The 18,530-nt window shown below is 39.2% G+C and overlaps 1 protein-coding gene across 1 annotated transcript; it reads left to right on the top strand.

The window, feature by feature from the left end:
* The first annotated feature begins 172 nt into the window (after positions 1-172).
* On the top strand, positions 173-18,184 carry CRELD2 (CRELD disulfide isomerase 2). Its single transcript, XM_026714054.2, has 10 exons — positions 173-370; positions 2,698-2,780; positions 6,132-6,242; positions 8,945-9,036; positions 11,559-11,735; positions 13,938-14,033; positions 14,695-14,778; positions 15,321-15,416; positions 15,519-15,659; positions 17,681-18,184. Exons 1-10 carry the CDS (start codon positions 215-217, stop codon positions 17,731-17,733), a joined length of 1,089 nt encoding a protein of 362 aa, XP_026569839.2. The 5' UTR covers positions 173-214; the 3' UTR covers positions 17,734-18,184.
* The last annotated feature ends 346 nt before the right edge of the window (positions 18,185-18,530 follow it).

Here is an 18,530-nt window from a genome sequence, read left to right as displayed (position 1 = left end):
AAAAATCCCCTACGTGGGCTTCTCATTGGCTCGGAGCGTGGCGAGCCACGATTGGACCACGTGCCCTGCTTTCCCAGCACGAGGGTCTCCGCTGGGAGCCGCGCGATTGGCCGGAGGTGAGCGTGGGCGGGACTAAGAAAAAGCAAAAGAGTTGTGAATAAGAGCCGGCCTTGGAGCTGAGCGAGAGGTTGGGGGGGCGGGTTGGTTCAAAGCGATGAAAGCCGGTCGGGCTGCGCGGAGGTGGCTGGAAGCGTTTGCTTTCCTGGCCTTCCTCTCCTTCCCGCCCGCGTCGCAAGCTCTGGGCTCCCCCGAGGAGAGGCTCCGGCAGGCCTGCAACACCTGTCGAGGGATCGTCGACCGGTTCGCTCAGGTGGGAGAGGCGGGGAAGCTCGAGGGTACCTTGGCTCGGCAGCTTAAGGAGGGCGGAGGGCGAGAGACCTTGGCTTAGCCGCTTCCATTTAACAGTCCAAGAATAGTCGGAGAAAGTTGGTTTTTCCCCGCCCCCTCATTAAAACTAGTTTCTTAAATAAGGGTAACGCCAACAAATTGCTGTGTACTGTGTGTTCCGTGTACAGGAAATATTTGTGTCCTGGCTTATTTTTAATAGCGTTATTCGTTAGGGTTGTGTCCTTACAGGGAGGCTTCAGAAATTAACTCGAGGCGGTGATCTTAACATTCCCGCGTCCTTGTTTTCCACGCAAACAACAACAACCCTGTGAGGTGGGCTAGGGAGAGAGAGAGAAAGATGGGAGAAACAGAGACAGAAAGAAACACAGAGTGTAAGAAACAGAGACAGAGTGTAAGGCAGAGAAAGAGAGAGTGTAAGAGAAAGAGACAGAGTAAGACACAAAGAGAGAGAGAGTGTAAGAGGCAGGGAAAGAGAGACAGAGAATAAGAGACAGCCGGAGAGAGAGAGAGTATGAGACAGAAAGAGAGAGAGAGAGTGTTAGAGAAAGAGACAGAGTAGGAGAGACAGGGTGTAAGAGAGAGAGAGAGTGTGTAAGAGGCAGAGAAAGAGAGAGTGTAAGAGAATGAGACAGAGAATAAGAGAGAGAAAGAAAGAGAGAGTGTTAGAGAAAGAGATAGAGAGTAAGAGAGACAGGGTGTAAGAGACAGAAAGAGAGAGGCAGAGTGTAAGAGGCAGAGAAAGAGAGAGAGACAGAGTGTAAGAAAAAGAGAATAAGAGAGACAGAGAGAAAGAGTCAGTTTATTAGAGAACAAGACAGAGAATAAGAGAGAGCCAGAGAGAGAGAGTAAGAGACAGAAAGAGAGAGACAGAGTGTTAGAGAAGGAGACAGAGTAAGAGAGACAGAGTGTAAGAGACAGAAACAGAGAGTGTAAGAGGCAGAGAAAGAGAGAGACAGAGTGTAAGAAAAAGAGACAGAATGAGACAGAGACAGAGACAGTGTAAGAGGCAGAGAAAGAGAATAAAAGAGAGAATAAGAGACAGAAAGAGAGAGACAATGTAAGAGGCAGAGAAAGAGAGAGAGAGGGAGGGAGGGAGAAAGAGAAAAAGAAGAGAAAGAGGCAGAGAGATAGAGACAGAGAGAGACTGGCCTAAAATGACCCAGCTGGTTTTTATGCTTAAAAAGCAGAGCTAGACTTCAGAGCCTATGCAAGTAGTCCTCAACTTATAATCATTCATTTAGTGACCATTGGAAGTTTTTTTTTTTTAATGTCAGGATGGCCATGTTTTAAACTTACAACCCGTTGCAGCATCCCCGTGGTCACGTGATCAAAAATCGGACAGTAGGTAACAAGCATGTATTTATGACATGACACTTTTCTGCAGTCATGTGATTCCCTGCCAGCTTCCAACAAGCCAAGTCAATGTAGGAAACTAGATTTGTTTAACAATGGCATGATTGGCTTAATAACTGCAGCGATTCATTTAACAACTGTGGCAAAAAATGTAAAACAAGTCAACTGCCTTGTTTCTCAGTGGAAATGTGTATTCTCAGTTATGGTCATAAATCAAGGACTGCCTGTACTAGCACCTCTGTCAGTGCACAAAACTGGCTCTCATGTTCCAGAAATGTTTCTTTAAAAAAAAAAAATCCTTAAATTTTAAACTGACAGAAAGCATTTGTTAAAACACTTCCTAATTCAATTTTATGGTGTTATAAATAAGGATATGGATTTATAGTTAGGCTGGTACATAATGTGTGAAAGTAACATGGAAAAATCAGATTCCAACCTTTTTAAAACTCAGATATATAGTATCTTAACTTATGAACTGAGAAAATATTTATTGAGAATGGTATAAAATTAGAACTCTTTCATATTGGGATTAATTATTGGAAAGAAGAATACCATTAGTGCATTGACACTAGTGAAAATTTGAATTATTACTGGTTTCAAAGCATGTTGATAGAAGCGCTTTCAAAAATGCTGATTAATATTTGCTGGTTTGTGTGCAAACAGGTAGAAAGAGCAATAATCTATTAATAGGGCTTAACCTTTGTATGGACTTGAAGTATGAGCTTTCAAAAAAGAGTAAACTAATTCATTTGCAGAGTAATACATTTCTGTATTGTATGTATACTTTCTGTAAATATTTCTTACCGGACCTCGATATAGTATACTATCCATGGAACTGGCTAGGGTATAATTTTTTTTGAAAAAGGGTCTGCATTTTGGTAGTAAAAACAATATTTTGAAAAAAAATATTCATTTTATCAAATTTGTGTTCTAAAGGGGCTAACAGACACAGCAAAGAAGAACTTTGGAGGTGGCAATACAGCTTGGGAAGAAAAAACATTATCAAAATATGAATCAAGGTATAGCATATATTATTTTTCTTTTCAATGTGCTAATAGGCTTTGCAGTGAGCAAGATCGAGATGCCTGAGACTGAATACAGTATATAAAGCAGAAATGTTGTTAATTTATAGTTAAGTACCTGACTCTGTTTGAAGACAGTTGGCTAGCAAACATACTTTTCTTTACATGTTGGCATATTTAAGTTTGACTCAAGTATCAACATGTAACCTGGCCCATACTATAGTTTTGTAATCTCAAATCCAACACAAATATGACAGCAACCAGAAAAAAGAGGAATTTGTACATGCAAGGATGCAAGCTTTAAACAAGTCCAGATGTTGCTGTTTGGGCTGCTGAAAATGTCCAAGCCTAGAGTCTAACTTTAATATTCCTATGCTTAATGCAGCAGGGTTTTTTTTAAGTTTATTTGCTACCTATCTCACCATGTGGCTACTCTAGGAGGCTTACAATAATAAAAATGGAAAAATGAAAAAAGCGTAAACATAACAATAACAGAACAATAGAATAAACAATAAAAAGAAAACTGGGTATACAGTAATATGAAAATAAAAGATGGGTGTCTCAGAATCGGCTAGCTGTCAGGATTCCAGCGATCTCCCTAATTAAATTATGAGCCTTGAACCAAACTTCAAAAAAATTCAAAGAATTCATTAGGAGTGACATTGGCATGACTTGTATGTAGCCGATTCTGAGACATATAATTCACTGTCACCCTTGACCCTGGTTTTCCCCCACCTCTGGGTGTATCATAATTCATATTCTCCAACGAAACACGTCCATAGCCAAGAGTCATCAATCGTATTCTCCAATTAGAGATTTGTGCAGGAGAAACTTCAGTCGTCTAGTTATAATCTCTGCAAGAATCAATGGAATGCACTTTAGATTCCAAACTGCTGCACTGCTCTTTCAAACTCCTTCCCCACTCCCGTTCTGTTGGCAACAATAAAACGTGCATTGAAATGTTTTATGAGTTGACAATGGACAGGTAGGGAAGCAGGAAGCAAGGACAGGTGGAGTTTGCTATCAGTTTAGTAGCCACCCACCCACCCACCCCTGCTACTCTTCCATTAGATTCCCAGACCAATCAGCAGAGCCGATCTTCCGGTTCTTATGGAAGATTAGGAAAGTGGAGTCAGATCTCACCATGTAGGGTAAGATGTTCTAAAGAGTGGGCGCTATGGCAGAGAGGGTTCTTCTGGGTCCCAGTAGTCAAGAGTTCCCTGACTGTAGATCCTCTTTGCCAGCACAAATGGAGCGGGCTGGTCATAGTAGAACGAAGTGGTTCCTTATATAACCTAAAACTTTTAAAAGTCATAACCGACCCCTTGAACTGCATCCGAAAGCAGACTGATACCCGCAGTTCAGTTCGCAGGCTAGAGGTGCAATACGGGGCCCCCAAAGACTGCTCTCACTGCTGCACTTTGAACCAGCTGAATTTTCCAAATGGATTTCAAGGCTGGAGGGCATTGCAATAGTCCAGATGAGAGGTTGATTAGGGCTCAAATATCTTGAGTACAGGGGATCAAGCAAGGGCACAGCTGGTGCAGGAACTGGAGCTGTATAAAAATTCTTCTAGTCACACCCATCGGTTGCTCTTGAAGCAGGAGCTGTGAGTCCACAAGAGCCCCGGAGTTGCGAATTGGATCTGAATGGGATAATGCAACCCACCCAGAAGCAAGGAACACAAAAACTCTTGAAGCTCCGTGCACCCAGAGCCACTCGGTCTTCTCAGAGTTCAGTCAGGAACCTGTTGTCCTCCATCCGGGTCACTACAGCCTTCAGGCACCTTGAGAGGGTAAAGACAGAATCACTCGGATCACCAGGTGTGGAGATGTAGAGCTGAGTATCATCAGCATACTAATGATATATCACTCTGGTGTTGAACAGGAGACCAGAGAGTACTGAGCCCTGTAGCAAGCAAGCGATGGGGTGTAGATCTTTCACTATCAACACCTATTGGGAGCAGTCCTGGAGAAAGGAGCTGAACCAGTGCTAAACTGCCATTTATCTCCAACTCACATCGCCAGCCCAAAAGGATCCCTGGTCAATGATATCGAAAGAAGTTGAGAGGTCAAGAAGAGCAAAAATGTTTGTAATTAGCCCCATCTCGTTTTCACCCGAGATCATCCATAAGTGCAACCAAACTGTCCCATAGCCTGGAACATGACCGAAAGGGGTCCAGAAAATCTGTTTCGTCCAGGGCCCTCTGAATCCAGGCCAGGCAGCCACTTTTTCCACCACCTTCCCTAAAAAGGGAAGGAGAGGATAAACCAGGGCTCAGATGATCATCACACACACACACACACACACACACACACACACACACACACACACCTAAGAGGGACAAGGTGATCCAGAACAGGGCTGATGGTAATATTCCACAGAAGCAATAAGAGAGGAGAAATGTTGTTATTTTGCCACTTTTATTGCCACATAATACACCTTAATAGCGGCTTTAAGTTTATCCAATCAGAGTCATCCTTTGTTTTTCTCCAGCTGGTGTTCTAGACCCAGGGTCCATGGACCGGGTCTCATTGGGAACCGGTCCATGCAAATAGTGGGTGAGCTCCATTTGCGCATTTGCTCTAGATGTCTCTTAACCTGTTTCAGAACCCTCAGTTCCTCCACGAACCATGAGAAATGGTGGGTGTGAAGGGTTGAGAGGGGCCTCATAGGTGCAATTCTGCCCACTTATGACTGGCACTCCACAATCATGGGATTTCTATTTGCAAAGCTCTCTGCTGGCTTCCCCCAAAATTAGTGGGGAAACCAATAGGGTTGCAACCTGCTGCTGCCTGCTGAAAAGGTTCTCTCTTGTCCCTGACCTTTGTCTCTTTAACCTTTGTCTCTTTAACCTTTGTCTCAGCCAATGGCACAGTACAGTGAAAGTATACAACACATTCATTGGGTATCCCATTAACACCTGCGTTTCCAATCTAATTGAATTAACTTTAATTTTATCAGTCTGCTGATAAGGAAAAGCAGATAAAGGCGGCTTGCTGCCTTATGCTGAGGTATCCATTGTAGGTTAGCTATGTAGCTGAAAGGCAGTTTCCTTCAGCAAAGAGCTCTTTTCAAAGTTTTAGCAGTCATGGGATGGTGAATGTTTTATTATTATAAGCTACTTCAGCTTAAATTAGTAGATTGATCATTTATATGTTTGGTTGTTTATATTTCATGGTTCTAGACAGCCTATATTCCTCAAGGACATTGTAGTTGTAGATTATATAGTATTAGAAGTTAATAGCAACACTTGATTTTTTTAAGATATGTGTTTTAATTTTTATGGACATTTCAGCACTGTGTCAGAATTCAATAAATCAACTCATTTCTTGTTTTTCTATGTAGTGAAATTCGTCTTGTAGAAATTATAGAAAATCTGTGTGACAGTAGTAACTTTGAATGCAACAACATGGTAGAGGAACACGAAGAGCATATAGAAACTTGGTGGTTCAAACGGTAAGTAAAACTACAATAATACTTTTGTAAAATATTGGCTATAAGTGCATGGTAAAGGTAAGAATTTTTAAAACCATAGATAATCTAAAGTAACATTAAATGCATTAAAAGCCCATTTTAAGCTGTAGTTTGATAATGTATTTCCCCTTTCGCTGTTAAATTGATAAGGCATGCTTATTTGCTATATACTTTAGTTAAACCCACATGAGTAAGATAAACTTGTTTTTGCTGCAGCATTTGTGTTGTGCTAATGGTTTTAAAAAAATCTAAACTATTTTCAAAGATCTTGTGCAGAAAAAAAGTAGATTGCATTTAGTGCAGCTGTTTCCCCTTCCCCTCCCATTTTGTTAAACAGTGGTAGATTACTCGGTGCCCTACAGAATTTTTGGACTGTGTCCATAATTATTCAGCAACGACCATGCCAAAGTATCTGGAGGGTATCTGGTTGGCTATATCCATTTAGGGTGCAAACATCTAAACAAGGCAGGTGCTTTATGAATGGCACAGAATAATAAAAGTATACAGCATTGGAGTGTCCCCTTGAGACATATATTTCCAATTTATCAGTCTGCTGATAAGGAAAAGCAAATGATGATGGCTTATTGCATTAAATTGATAGGTAGACTACCCTGAGTTTTTGCATTATCAGAGGGTGGATATAATCATTCTTGAAGTTTTCTAAACAAACTTCAATGTCCTGCAGAAGCCTGGCATATTCTTTATTGGTGGCATTTAGTATTGAGATTTCCATCGTTGTCGCTATACATGGCTGCTAGATGCTACCGTAATGCACGCGATAAGCATTCTAGACATTATTTCCTAGGATTCCGTGATAAGGTTCTTGTTAATTCCAGATCGCATCTGCTCCATTTGCAACTAAAGAAGAGAATTTATCTAACTACCAGCCCTGACAGCACTACCTGGGATCAGAAGGGCAAGTTGTTCTTCTTTGTATATCATCACTTAGCTGCAAATCCTACAAACCAGTTTTTGGTCCTGAGATACAGCTACATTTTGCTGAATTTTTTTTAATTGAATACATATGTTTAGGGTTTTGGTGTGTGTTTGTTTGGAACATGCATTCATACTAACTCATTCTTTTACACATTTGTAATGATACCTTGCCCTTAATTAGCGATCCCTGGTTACGTTAGGTTAAAGCCTCCTCCTCGTCCTATTCTGATAATTTTGAGCTTAATGGCATTTCCATAGACTCCACTGAAAAAGGTTACCAATGTTAAGATCCGTAGCGATTGGGTTTTGTTTTTTTTAACTCTGGTGTTACAGATTATTATGCTCAATATGTGTGTACCTGTGTGCGTGCCTGTGTTATGCACTGAGGAGGTTGTCAGTTGTCTCCAGCTGCTGCTACAGAGCTACTGAAAACTAATCATATCTTAAATATGAGAGAAGGGTTGAAAAGATAGGACTTTCTCCTCAAATGAAAATATCAGCAGTTACTAATTATCAGACTGTAGTTTTAATTGAAAGCCCCCTGATTCTTTAAAAATAAGTAATTTCCTGGACCTGGACCTTTTTCTTTTTGCTGTAAATATCTGAAATATTATATTCTCTATCACTTTCTTGCTGTTTTTAGGTCAAAGTTCCATAATTTGGTTTCTCTCAATTTAAAGAGATAGCCATCAACAGTCACCCCAAACAGCAAAAAAGGGATATATAAATTTAATACATAAAGGAAAATATTATTGATACTAAAATTCTAGGTAGAGCTTCTCACTGCTAAATCCAGCTTTCTGCTCTTCCCTCGTCCTTTTAAACTTTGCTGCCATTTTTCACACAGGCAAATTATTCTAATTGTTAATGCCTTGTGTTTCTAAACACAAGTCCTACATTAATTTTCTCTTGAATATCTTGTTCAGTATTTCACTTGTTGATCTGATGGCCTCATAGAGTTTTGGCCTCTCCTGGCCTCATGGAGTTTCATTCTAAGATTTTTAAATTATGATAGATAGTATAGTTAACATCCTAATTGTAGAGGTAGAGTTATGTCTAACTTTAATGCTTAGAGTTAGGGCTTAGCCTTAGACCAAATGCTGCAACTGGTAGGTTGCAAATGGACACAGACAGAGATCAGTCAGCAATTGAAAATGCAAGCTCTACTAATGCCAATCAAAATTCAATCTCACTATCCACTGTTTGTTACTTTTTTTAAAAGTATGGCTGGAAATAATGATAGGTCCAGCTTAACATCCAGGTGAGTCATTACAGCATCTGATGCTCTGGTAGGAAATTGTAGTGCAACTTCTCAAAAACAATCGCACAGACCTGGCCAGTGCAGGTATGGTAGTTGTGGTACAACATACTACTGAAGCATAATAATTTAAGACAGTAGATTCTCAAGCCGTTAAGAGTTGTTTTACAAATATTTCATTGTTCTCAAATGAACTGGTTTGTTATAATGAGGTAGGAAATAATTGTACTGCAATAGCCTGGTTCACTTGTGCCAGTTGCTCACTGCTTTATTCTGGACCAGGAGACCAAGCTCTCTGTGTATAGGATGCTACAGGTTGAAATGCTGACAATTCATAGTATATACACATCTTGCATGGTGTTTACATTATTTCCTTTTGAAATTCAGTGGCAATTTGATCTCTTCTTTCAGAAATTAATGTTGGTATGTAACTTGCACAGGTTAAAATGAAATTCGTGAACATTTCTTACGAATTATTTTACTCTTACAGGAAGAAGAAACACCCCGATTTGTTTAAATGGCTTTGTATTGAAACAATCGAAGTTTGCTGCCTTGCTGGAACGCATGGACCAGACTGTGTTGGTAATTAAACTTGAATAGATAAATACAAAAGTATTTCGGATAAGTAGAATTGAAAAGATTTGATGTAGATAATTAAGCTTCATTTGTGCCATCAGCGTTGTGAATTCTGCCGAAGATTTTGTCTAGAGACATGATAGACAATGAAAGGAATGGAATGGAATGGAATAAGTTAAATGAACTGCTTTAAATAGGTTTGGAAGTATTAGAAAGGATGCAATAGGCAGCTATATTTCTAATAATAGGCTTATTTAAGAGCAAGTGCTTTTTGGATATATCACTGGATATTTATCTTCTGTACTGAGATAGCTGTTTTTTAAAATATTTTGTTATTTTTCCTGCACTTGTGGAGCAGAAAGAAAAGGCAATATATTAGTGATACATTACTTTATAAGATAAAAGGTAGGGTGGGGTAAGTGAGTAAAAGTTGGAGTTATCCAGTGAGAAGATATGTGGGATTTCTCACCCCCACATATTATACGCTGCTCAAAAAAATAAAGGGAACACTTAAACAACACAATGTAACTCCAAGTCAATCCCACTTCTGTGAAATCAAACTGTCCACTTAGGTAGCAACACTGATTGACAATCGATTTCACACGCTGTTGTGCAAATGGAATAGACAACAGGTGGAAAGCATAAGCAGTTAGCAAGACATCCCCAATAAAGGAGTGGTTCTGCAGGTGGTGAGCACAGACCACTTCTCAGTTCCTATGCTTTGTGGCTGATGCTGGCGGTACTTTGAATGCTGGCGGTGCTTTCACTCTAGTGGTAGCATGAGACGGAGTCTGCAACCCACACAAGTGGCTCAGGTAGTGCAGCTCATCCAGGATGGCACATCAATACGAACTGTGGCAAGAAGGTTTGCTGTGTCTGTCAGCGTAGCAACCAGAGCATGGAAGCACTACCAGGGGACAGGCCAGTACATCAGGAGACATGGAGGAGGCCGTAGGAGGGCAACAACCCAGCATCAGGACCGCTACCTCCGCCTTTGTGCAAGGAGGGACAGGAGGAGCACTGCCGGAGCCCTGCAAAATGACTTCCAGCGGGCCACAAATGTGCATGTGGCTGCTCAAGCGGTCAGAAACAGATTCCATGAGGGTGGTATGAGGGCCCGACGTCCACAGGTGGGGGTTGTGCTTACAGCCCAACACTGTGCAGGACGTTTGGCATTTGCCAGAGAACACCAAGATTGGCAGATTCGCCACTGGCGCCCTGTGCTTTTCACAGATGAAAGCAGGTTCAACTGAGCAGATGTGACAGGGTCTGGAGACACCATGAAGAACATTCTGCTGCCTGCAACATCCTCCAGCATGACCGGTTTGGCAGTGGGTCAGTAATGGTGTGGGGTGGAATTTCTTTATGGGGGCGCACAGCCCTCCATGTGCTCACCAGAGATAGCCTGACTGCCATTAAGTACCAAGATGAGATCCTCAGACCCCTTGTGAGACCATATGCTGGTGCGGTTGCCCCTGGGTTCCTCCTAATGCATGACAATGCTAGACCTCATGTGGCTGGAGTGTGTCAGCAGTTCCCGCAAGACGAAGGCATTGATGCTATGGACGGGCCCACCCGTTCCCCAGACCTGAATCCAATTGAGCACATCTGGGACATGTCTCGCTCCATCCACCAATGCCACATTGAACCACAGACTGTCCAGGAGGTGGGGGATGCTTTAGTCCAGGTGTGGGAGGAGATCCCTCAGGAGACCATCCGCCACCTCATCAGGAGCATGCCCAGGCATTGCAGGGAGGTCATACAGGCACGTGGAGGCCACACACACGCCTGAGCCTCATTTTGACTTGTTTTAAGGACATTACATCAAAGTTGGATCAGCCTGTAGTGTTTTTTTCCACTTTAATTTTGAGTGTAACTCCAAATCCAGACCTCTGTGGGTTGCTAAATTTGATTTCCATTGATAATTTTTGTGTGATTTTGTTGTCAGCACATTCAACTATGTAATGAACAAAGTATTTAATAAGAATATTTCATTTATTCAGATCTAGGATGTCTTATTTTTGTGTTCCCTTTATTTTTTTTGAGCAGTGTATTTATTTTATGAAATGGCTACCCATTTCATACAAGGTGACTTGGGCAGTATGCCATAAAGCCAACTGTTGAAGCCAAATATAAAAACCAAGTAAACAGTTAACATAAGTAAAACCAAAATTGCAAGAGGGTTGATTAGAATGTCATATGTGGTACAACCAAATGTGTAGGTTCTCTGTTGTCAGGGAATCTGCAGGCCTGGTTAAAACAACGTTTTTGAGAGATTTGCAAAAGTCCACAAGGGTTGAGATAACTTCACCTTAGATAATATAGATAATAAGTTGCAGAGCCTGCAGGTGGTTATTAAACATGTTTGAATATTTCTGACACTTTTAGTTGAAACAAAGAAAATGTCCTGATAGGTTTCCCATTCATCATGAAACTTACAAATAAATATGCTCAGGTTGAGCTACAGCAAGAGAAACAGTAACAAAACATGGTTTTACCTGAGATGTAAATGTTGTGCTTTTTTGAAGCTTGTCGTGGGGGATCAGAAAGGCCTTGCCATGGAAATGGCGACTGTGACGGAGATGGCACTAGAGCTGGTGATGGATCGTGCAAGTGCAAAAAAGAATATCAAGGAGAATTCTGTTTGAACTGTTCTGATGGATTCTACAACTCTTACAGAAACGATACACATTCTGTTTGTACAGGTATGTTTACATGCTTATATTATTCAGGGAGATTGATTAATTGGCATCTTTGATTTTGTGTGAACTCCGCATTGGCAACAGGAAAGGCATCCGGCCAGTAAACACTCAGCCCATTCAGTTGCCCTGACTTCACCCCAATGACAGGGATTATGGGGTCGTTAAAAGAGCAAAAAACCAAACGAACGTTTTTTTTTGTAGTAAATACTTGCTGGGTATTGAATATTCAAGTAATTAATATACAAAATGAGATGAAGTGAGTACATAAAATTCAACAGTTCCATTTAAGACAATTTTATTAATTCTTATGTTTAGGAAACTTAACGTGTATTTTTGAGCACATCAAATGCAGTATAACACTGTACAGCTTAATAATCATTTCAGTTTGCATAGTAGCTAATGGTTACAATGTTATGTTGATTGAGCCATGTATTAATGGGCAAGTAAGCAATACACTAATTTACCATAATTGATTGTGCCATTGAAGTTTTATATATTTCTAAAATGCCTTTAATTATAAAATATGACCTTTGATTTAAAAAAAAGCCTCATACACCTGGTTTTGAGATTCATCCCAATATATATGACATTTAGGATTGAATTATGGAGTCCTTGGTTCCCTCTGAGCTTGCTTGCTTGCTTATTTGCATACATTTCATTATGAACTAGATTACCTCATCACTGTTAAAGGTTTGTTCCCTGCTTATATAACTGCCAATGTTGGTGGGGAGGTGATTTTCTCCTTGGTAAGTTAAGGTAAGCTCAGAGGCCACCAAGGACCGCAGTGTTTTTTTCTGATTTATAGTTTGTTTGGTGTTAATACATGCTTATCTTGGTATTGGTTACTGGAGGGAATGTGTTCTAGTCCCCAAAATAAAAGTAAGCAGTGAGGCAGAGAATGGTGAGATCCATGATTCTAGATATTTCAATTAGTGTTTTTTGGCTAGATCAGGATTTTTGTGTGTTCTGGAGTCATGGCTTGTTTCAATTACTCCTTGAGGTTATCTATGGTGTGCTGATATTTGTTTAGTTTGAAGTGAGCATTCATGATCATTAGCCAACTTTTACTAAGATCGAAATACTGAGTTAACATAAAGAAGAACTGTCCTGCCTGTCTGATTTTTTTTTTTTTTGCAAAAAAGCTCTAATTTTGTTGGGTTTGTACCTATCAATTTGAATATATGTCACAAATACTTGTGAACAGGAAGGACCTGCACAGTGTTGAAGAATATTGACCAACAACTAATGTCAAATTGACAGAAAGGGTAATAGTTCATATATACCCTACACTGGGAAATAACTTGTTTATAGGTCACAGGTAACATACATCATTAATAATTGAGATCACACGTTTTTCTTTTCTGTGCTGAAAGCTTGAACTTTTAGCAATAAAAAGTGTAAGGGTAACATGGTCATCCTTTTTTGAAACAGTTGCGCACAAACACACACACACATAACAGCACAACAGACAGACATGTCTGAAAAGATAGATAGATAGATAGATAGATAGATAGATAGATAGATAGATAGATAGATAGATAGATAGATAGATAGATAGATAGAGATGATAGAGGGATGATAGATAGATAGATAGATAGATAGATAGATAGATAGATAGATAGATAGATAGATAGATAGATGATGGATGGATAGATAGATAGATAGATAGATAGATAGATAGATAGTTAGATAGATAGATAGATAGATAGATAGATAGATAGATAGATAGATAGATAGATAGATAGATAGATAGATATTTTTGGTCCTGTTTAATGAAAGCAAAAACAGAAAGGCAAGACAATGAAAGAAGAGGAAGGTCACACTGGCAGAGCTCCCATGTGCTTCCACCAAGTGTTCTGGAGGTGAGACTGGAATGTCTGTCCTCTTGATATGAATAAGGAATCCTGACTGAGATACAATGGGAGGAAAGAAAGTAAATTATACTATACATGACAAAGCAGAGAAACGTTTCAAAACAGTGAGCAGGAAAGAACAAAGTGCTATCATCCCTTTTTCCCCTGTATATTTTTTTGAGCTTTAAACATAGCTATAAAATTCCTGTTCCTGGAATAACTCAGAAATGAAAAAGGAATGTGGAAAAAGAAGCCATATTTTATAAAGTTACTTTCTTTTTTGTTTCAGTTACAAACTTTTTAAAGTTCTGTATGTCCATAACGATCTTGCAAATGTTGCTTTTCTTAATAGCTTGTCATGATTCATGTAAAACATGTACTGGGGCAACCAACAAAGACTGTAAAGATTGTAAAGAAGGTTGGCTCAGAAATGAAGAAGCCTGTGTAGGTAAGAATAGCTATGTGATACTTCTTTAAAAAAAAATGTGCCAAATAATTAATGTAAAGGATGAATGATTATCTTTTCTTTCTCATATGCATTATATATAGATTTTTATGCTGCCTACCATTTATCAAGAAGGAAAGTTCTTAAATATAGCAAAATTGTAGATCTGTAGCTTATTTGTATCAAGTTCTCCCAACTCTCTCTTACTTTGTAAGATAATAGCTTGTATTTTTCAGTCATAAATAAATTCAATTCTTTAATGGTTAACTGTTTTGTTTTAAAATAAAGGCAAAGATGGGAGAATTAAATGTTCTGTAGTTTTATTCATTAAATAATATTGAGAAATGTATACATTCACATATTGTAACCATAATTTGTGAAGCAACCAGAACTATTTTGCAGATTAGTCTTCACAGTTTATCAACCTACTTCTGACTTATTTTGCCTCTTCTTTTACTACTCCTATTTGTGGATCATTTTGTTCTTAGAAAAGAAACAAGGTGGACAAGTGTGAAAATCCTAAAGATCATTTAACATTTGATTAAATGTATCTAATACAGTGCAATCTATATTTGAACACTATCTTGCATATCAGATTTCTTTTAAAGTTTTGAATGTGTCTTTTATTCAGGCTATAGCCTTTAATGTAGGTTCATTTTTTCAGATGTGGATGAATGTGTGGCAGAAGAATCTCCTTGCAATTCCGATCAATATTGTTTGAACACAGATGGTTCTTTCTCCTGCAAAGGTTTGTTTTTTTTAATATTTCTAAATGAATCACAATATATAGACTGCTTAATTTGTTTTTCATGAATAACAAAAGTGCCAATTGGTTGCTGAAAATGAAAATTTAAAAATAATTAGCGGACCTTCAGTTTAATTTCAAATTTTAAGTTTGATATGGCGCTACATTTGACATTTAAGGGTTGACATTGCATTGTGTGTGCCCTTTCAATTCCCTAATACGCTTGTTAAATTGAAAAGATTTCAATGGGAGAACATGACTGAAGACCCAACTTACTGCAAATATTTTTGTACAAAATACCTTAGTCATGAATGTAACTATTGCCTCATTAATTGTGTGTCCATTAATTTTGCATTTTCTCTAGCTAATCATGTCTGTTTGTCATGTTAAATGTAATGACATGTTACTAGATATAAACGGGCAGCAAACCCCACACTCACCCCAATTATGTTACTTAGTTGTGTAATGAAATGTCTCAGAGCAAATAATTACACTCAAAGAGACCAAGAACTCCATCGTAATGGCATTATTATTTTGCATTTTAGCATGTGATCTCAGCTGCTTGGGATGTACAGGAGAAGGGCCTAAAAAATGTAAAAACTGTGTAACCGGCTACGAAATGAAAGAAGAAACATGCACAGGTTAGATTATTATGATATGGATATACATTTTTTAAACAGTTAATATTATTTAATAATTCACCTGCCTATTGTTAAATTTCATTTTCCCATACATCTTTGTAGATGTAGATGAGTGTTCACACACTGAAGAAGTGTGCACAGGAGAAAATACCAATTGTATTAACACTCCAGGAGGTTACAAATGTATCTGCTCAGAGGGCTTTGAAGACAAAGATGGCACCTGTGTTCCATCTATAAAAGCAGGTGAGTGACTGTCTTTCCAGTGGGATTTAGTGGGGAGAATGGTGTAATAATTATTGATCCAAAGAAAGTTTCAATGTTCTTACATTTCCCTTTAAATATATTTCTTACATTTCAAGCTAATCACTATATTTTCTAATTGATTCCTGGTATCTTTTCTGGTATTGAATAAAATCATAAAGACTAAATCCTGCCATGAAACTCATAGTAATTTTGTACCAATAATTAAGTCAACCTAAGTTAACCGTTTCCAGCCTGTTGTTCTCCAGCTAGACCAACCTCAGAATTCTCACTCTAGCTAGTTGACAGGTTGATGAATGGTAAATAAGGTTGAGAACAAGAGCAAGAGTCAGGCTGAGAAGATTGTGTCATGCACTGTAACAGACAAGTATCTGTCTGCCAAAAAGTAGGGTAGAGGTGTTCAGCTCCCCAAATTTATTTAAGCCATGATTGAGTCTCAACTATAGTACAGTCAAGTTCAGCTCGAGAAGAGTCTTGGAGATGGAGCAAAGAATCCATAGTAAGGATTTCAGAAACTTAGATTGTACAACCTGTAAGTACAGGCATCCTTGAAGATGCAACGTTGTGAACTATATGGCAGAATACTTACTGATGACAGTGTATATTCCTATCTGCATTATTCCCTTAGTACTGATGTATTGGGTTCACATTCGTATAGTTTTAAAAAGAGACTACATATTGTGTTTCCCCCAAAATATGACCTACCCCCCAAAATACTCCCTAGCCCGATTTTCACACCTGCGCCTAATATAAGCCATGCCCCCCAAAATAAGCCCTAGTTAAGCCCCACCCACCATCTGGTTGTACAAGATGGAGCAAGGCGCAGGCGTAAAAATCAAGCTAGGGCATGAGTAGTGGGTGGAGCCACCCCACACGCCCCATACTCGCTTGCCTTAGAACCACCACAACCAGACTTTCCACACCCCGACATCTGTTGCGCCACTGCCTGACTTCTGCAGCCGCTTGTGGACAGAGCACACGCAGCGCATCATTCCGGTGCCAGGTAAGACATTCCCCCAAAACAAGACCTGGTGCTTATTGTGGTGCCGAAAAAAGTTTTATTCTTCTTTCGGCACCACAATAAGCACCAGGTCTTATTTTCGGAGAATGTAGATGTACTGACTGCTTTTAAAAAACATGGCAAGACCTCCACGTTATGCACAATATTTCATGTGCTTTTAAGGACTTTCCTTTCTCCTTCCAGCACAAGAGTAGACAAAGTCTCTCTGGAAAAGTATTGTCATGCCTCTGGTGGGGACTGACCCTGAGGAAGAGGAGGAACAGCCAACAGGGATTGGAAGTGTGGCTCCAGAGGTGGTGGAGGAGGGTGGGGAAGGGCAGAGTCTGGCTGAGCAGTCAGAGGAGGACCCAGGCCCATCCCCTATCCATCCTAGGGCACCCAGGGAGGAGAGGATCAGGGTAAAATGTGGTCTACTTGGGAGGAGAGGGCCATGATCCTCTTCACGGGTTGCAGGTGTGAGATCTGTATAAGAGTTTGGACCTGCGTGCTAACAGACGCAGGAGACAAATTAGTGTTTTATTCCTAAAGAAGGTTTATCTTGGTTGGCGTTCTTCCAACGGACTGTATCTGGTTATCTTCCTGAAGTTGGCAATTATTTATCCTGGTCTATCGTGGAACTTTATTCAGTGTGGTTTGTTTTGGGTTTTTGCTTCATTATCGGCTCTTTGAATTTGAACTGTGTTTCTTTCCTTTGAAATGTTATTTTGAAAATCGTTTACTCCTCCACTGTGAACAATTAAACAGTGAAGCCAAGCTGAAGGCATTAAAGGACTTTTATTTACGTTTTGGTTTTTTGTTATATTTCTGAGATGCTCTGGGTCACCACAGGTATCTTCCCAACATAAAGTAAAATAGACCACTGCCCTCCTTGGGCACATCGATATACTTTCTACACAAGCATTGGCACTTCTGAATGCTAGTCAATAGGAGTAATGTGACTGCATAGGAATTACATTTAATTAAGATTCATTCGTTTTGACAGAAGAGAAAACATCAGCAAATATAAGTTCATCTGATATCCATGAAGACTTATGATCTCCATTCCAAGATGAGACATCGACATCTAACCCTTAAGTTATTGAACTGAAAACCACTACCCAAGGTGATATGTAAATGGTGTTATATAAGTGCAGGTTGCCAGTGTGACTCCCTTTGGGAGTGAATGATAAATTGTGCTTAAAATTGCATTTCTGTACAAAATGAGAACCATGACTACTTTTTATACAGGCGTTATGCTATCCTAGTAGAACTGGTTAGTGACATTTGCTTGAATCGAATGGGTTGTGCCCATTTCAGCACTATTTGTCATTTGGGGAGCAATAGAAAAGGAAAGTACTTAGCGAATAAAAACTTTCAGATGTGGATTTTTTTTTAATGCCTTTTTAATGTTGGTAAAAGAAGATGACGTTTGGAAAAAAATTAGTAAAATCTTGATGGTCAAATTTGTCATTAAACATTTATTGTGGCTGCTTTGTATTTTCTTTAAGCTTTGTGTGATGGCATTCATTTTTAGTTCTTAAAATCATTTTTATGTGTCTTAAGAGGGATATTATCATTGGTAGCTCATGATATCAATAGTATCTCATGAATTTAGGACTTCAGTTTTATATTGTAAAAATGGCAGTTCTAAATTTCTATTGGAATAAGCCTCTGTCCATCAAAATAGAAGAAATTATAATCTTTAGGAACAAATTAGTACTTAACTTTCTTTACATCCATTAAATTAGAAAACAGAATGTGATACATCTTAATTTCCAATTGCCTTTACACTAGAGAAAATATGAAATATCTACAGAAAATAGATGAATTGTGAATTACAGGTAAGTCAAAAT

Source organism: Pseudonaja textilis, chromosome 5, assembly GCF_049901715.1.
Source record: "Pseudonaja textilis isolate UNSWEBS1 chromosome 5, rPseTex1.2, whole genome shotgun sequence".
Taxonomy (NCBI): Eukaryota; Metazoa; Chordata; class Lepidosauria; order Squamata; family Elapidae; genus Pseudonaja; species Pseudonaja textilis.
This window is presented reverse-complemented; position numbering and strand designations above follow the sequence as displayed.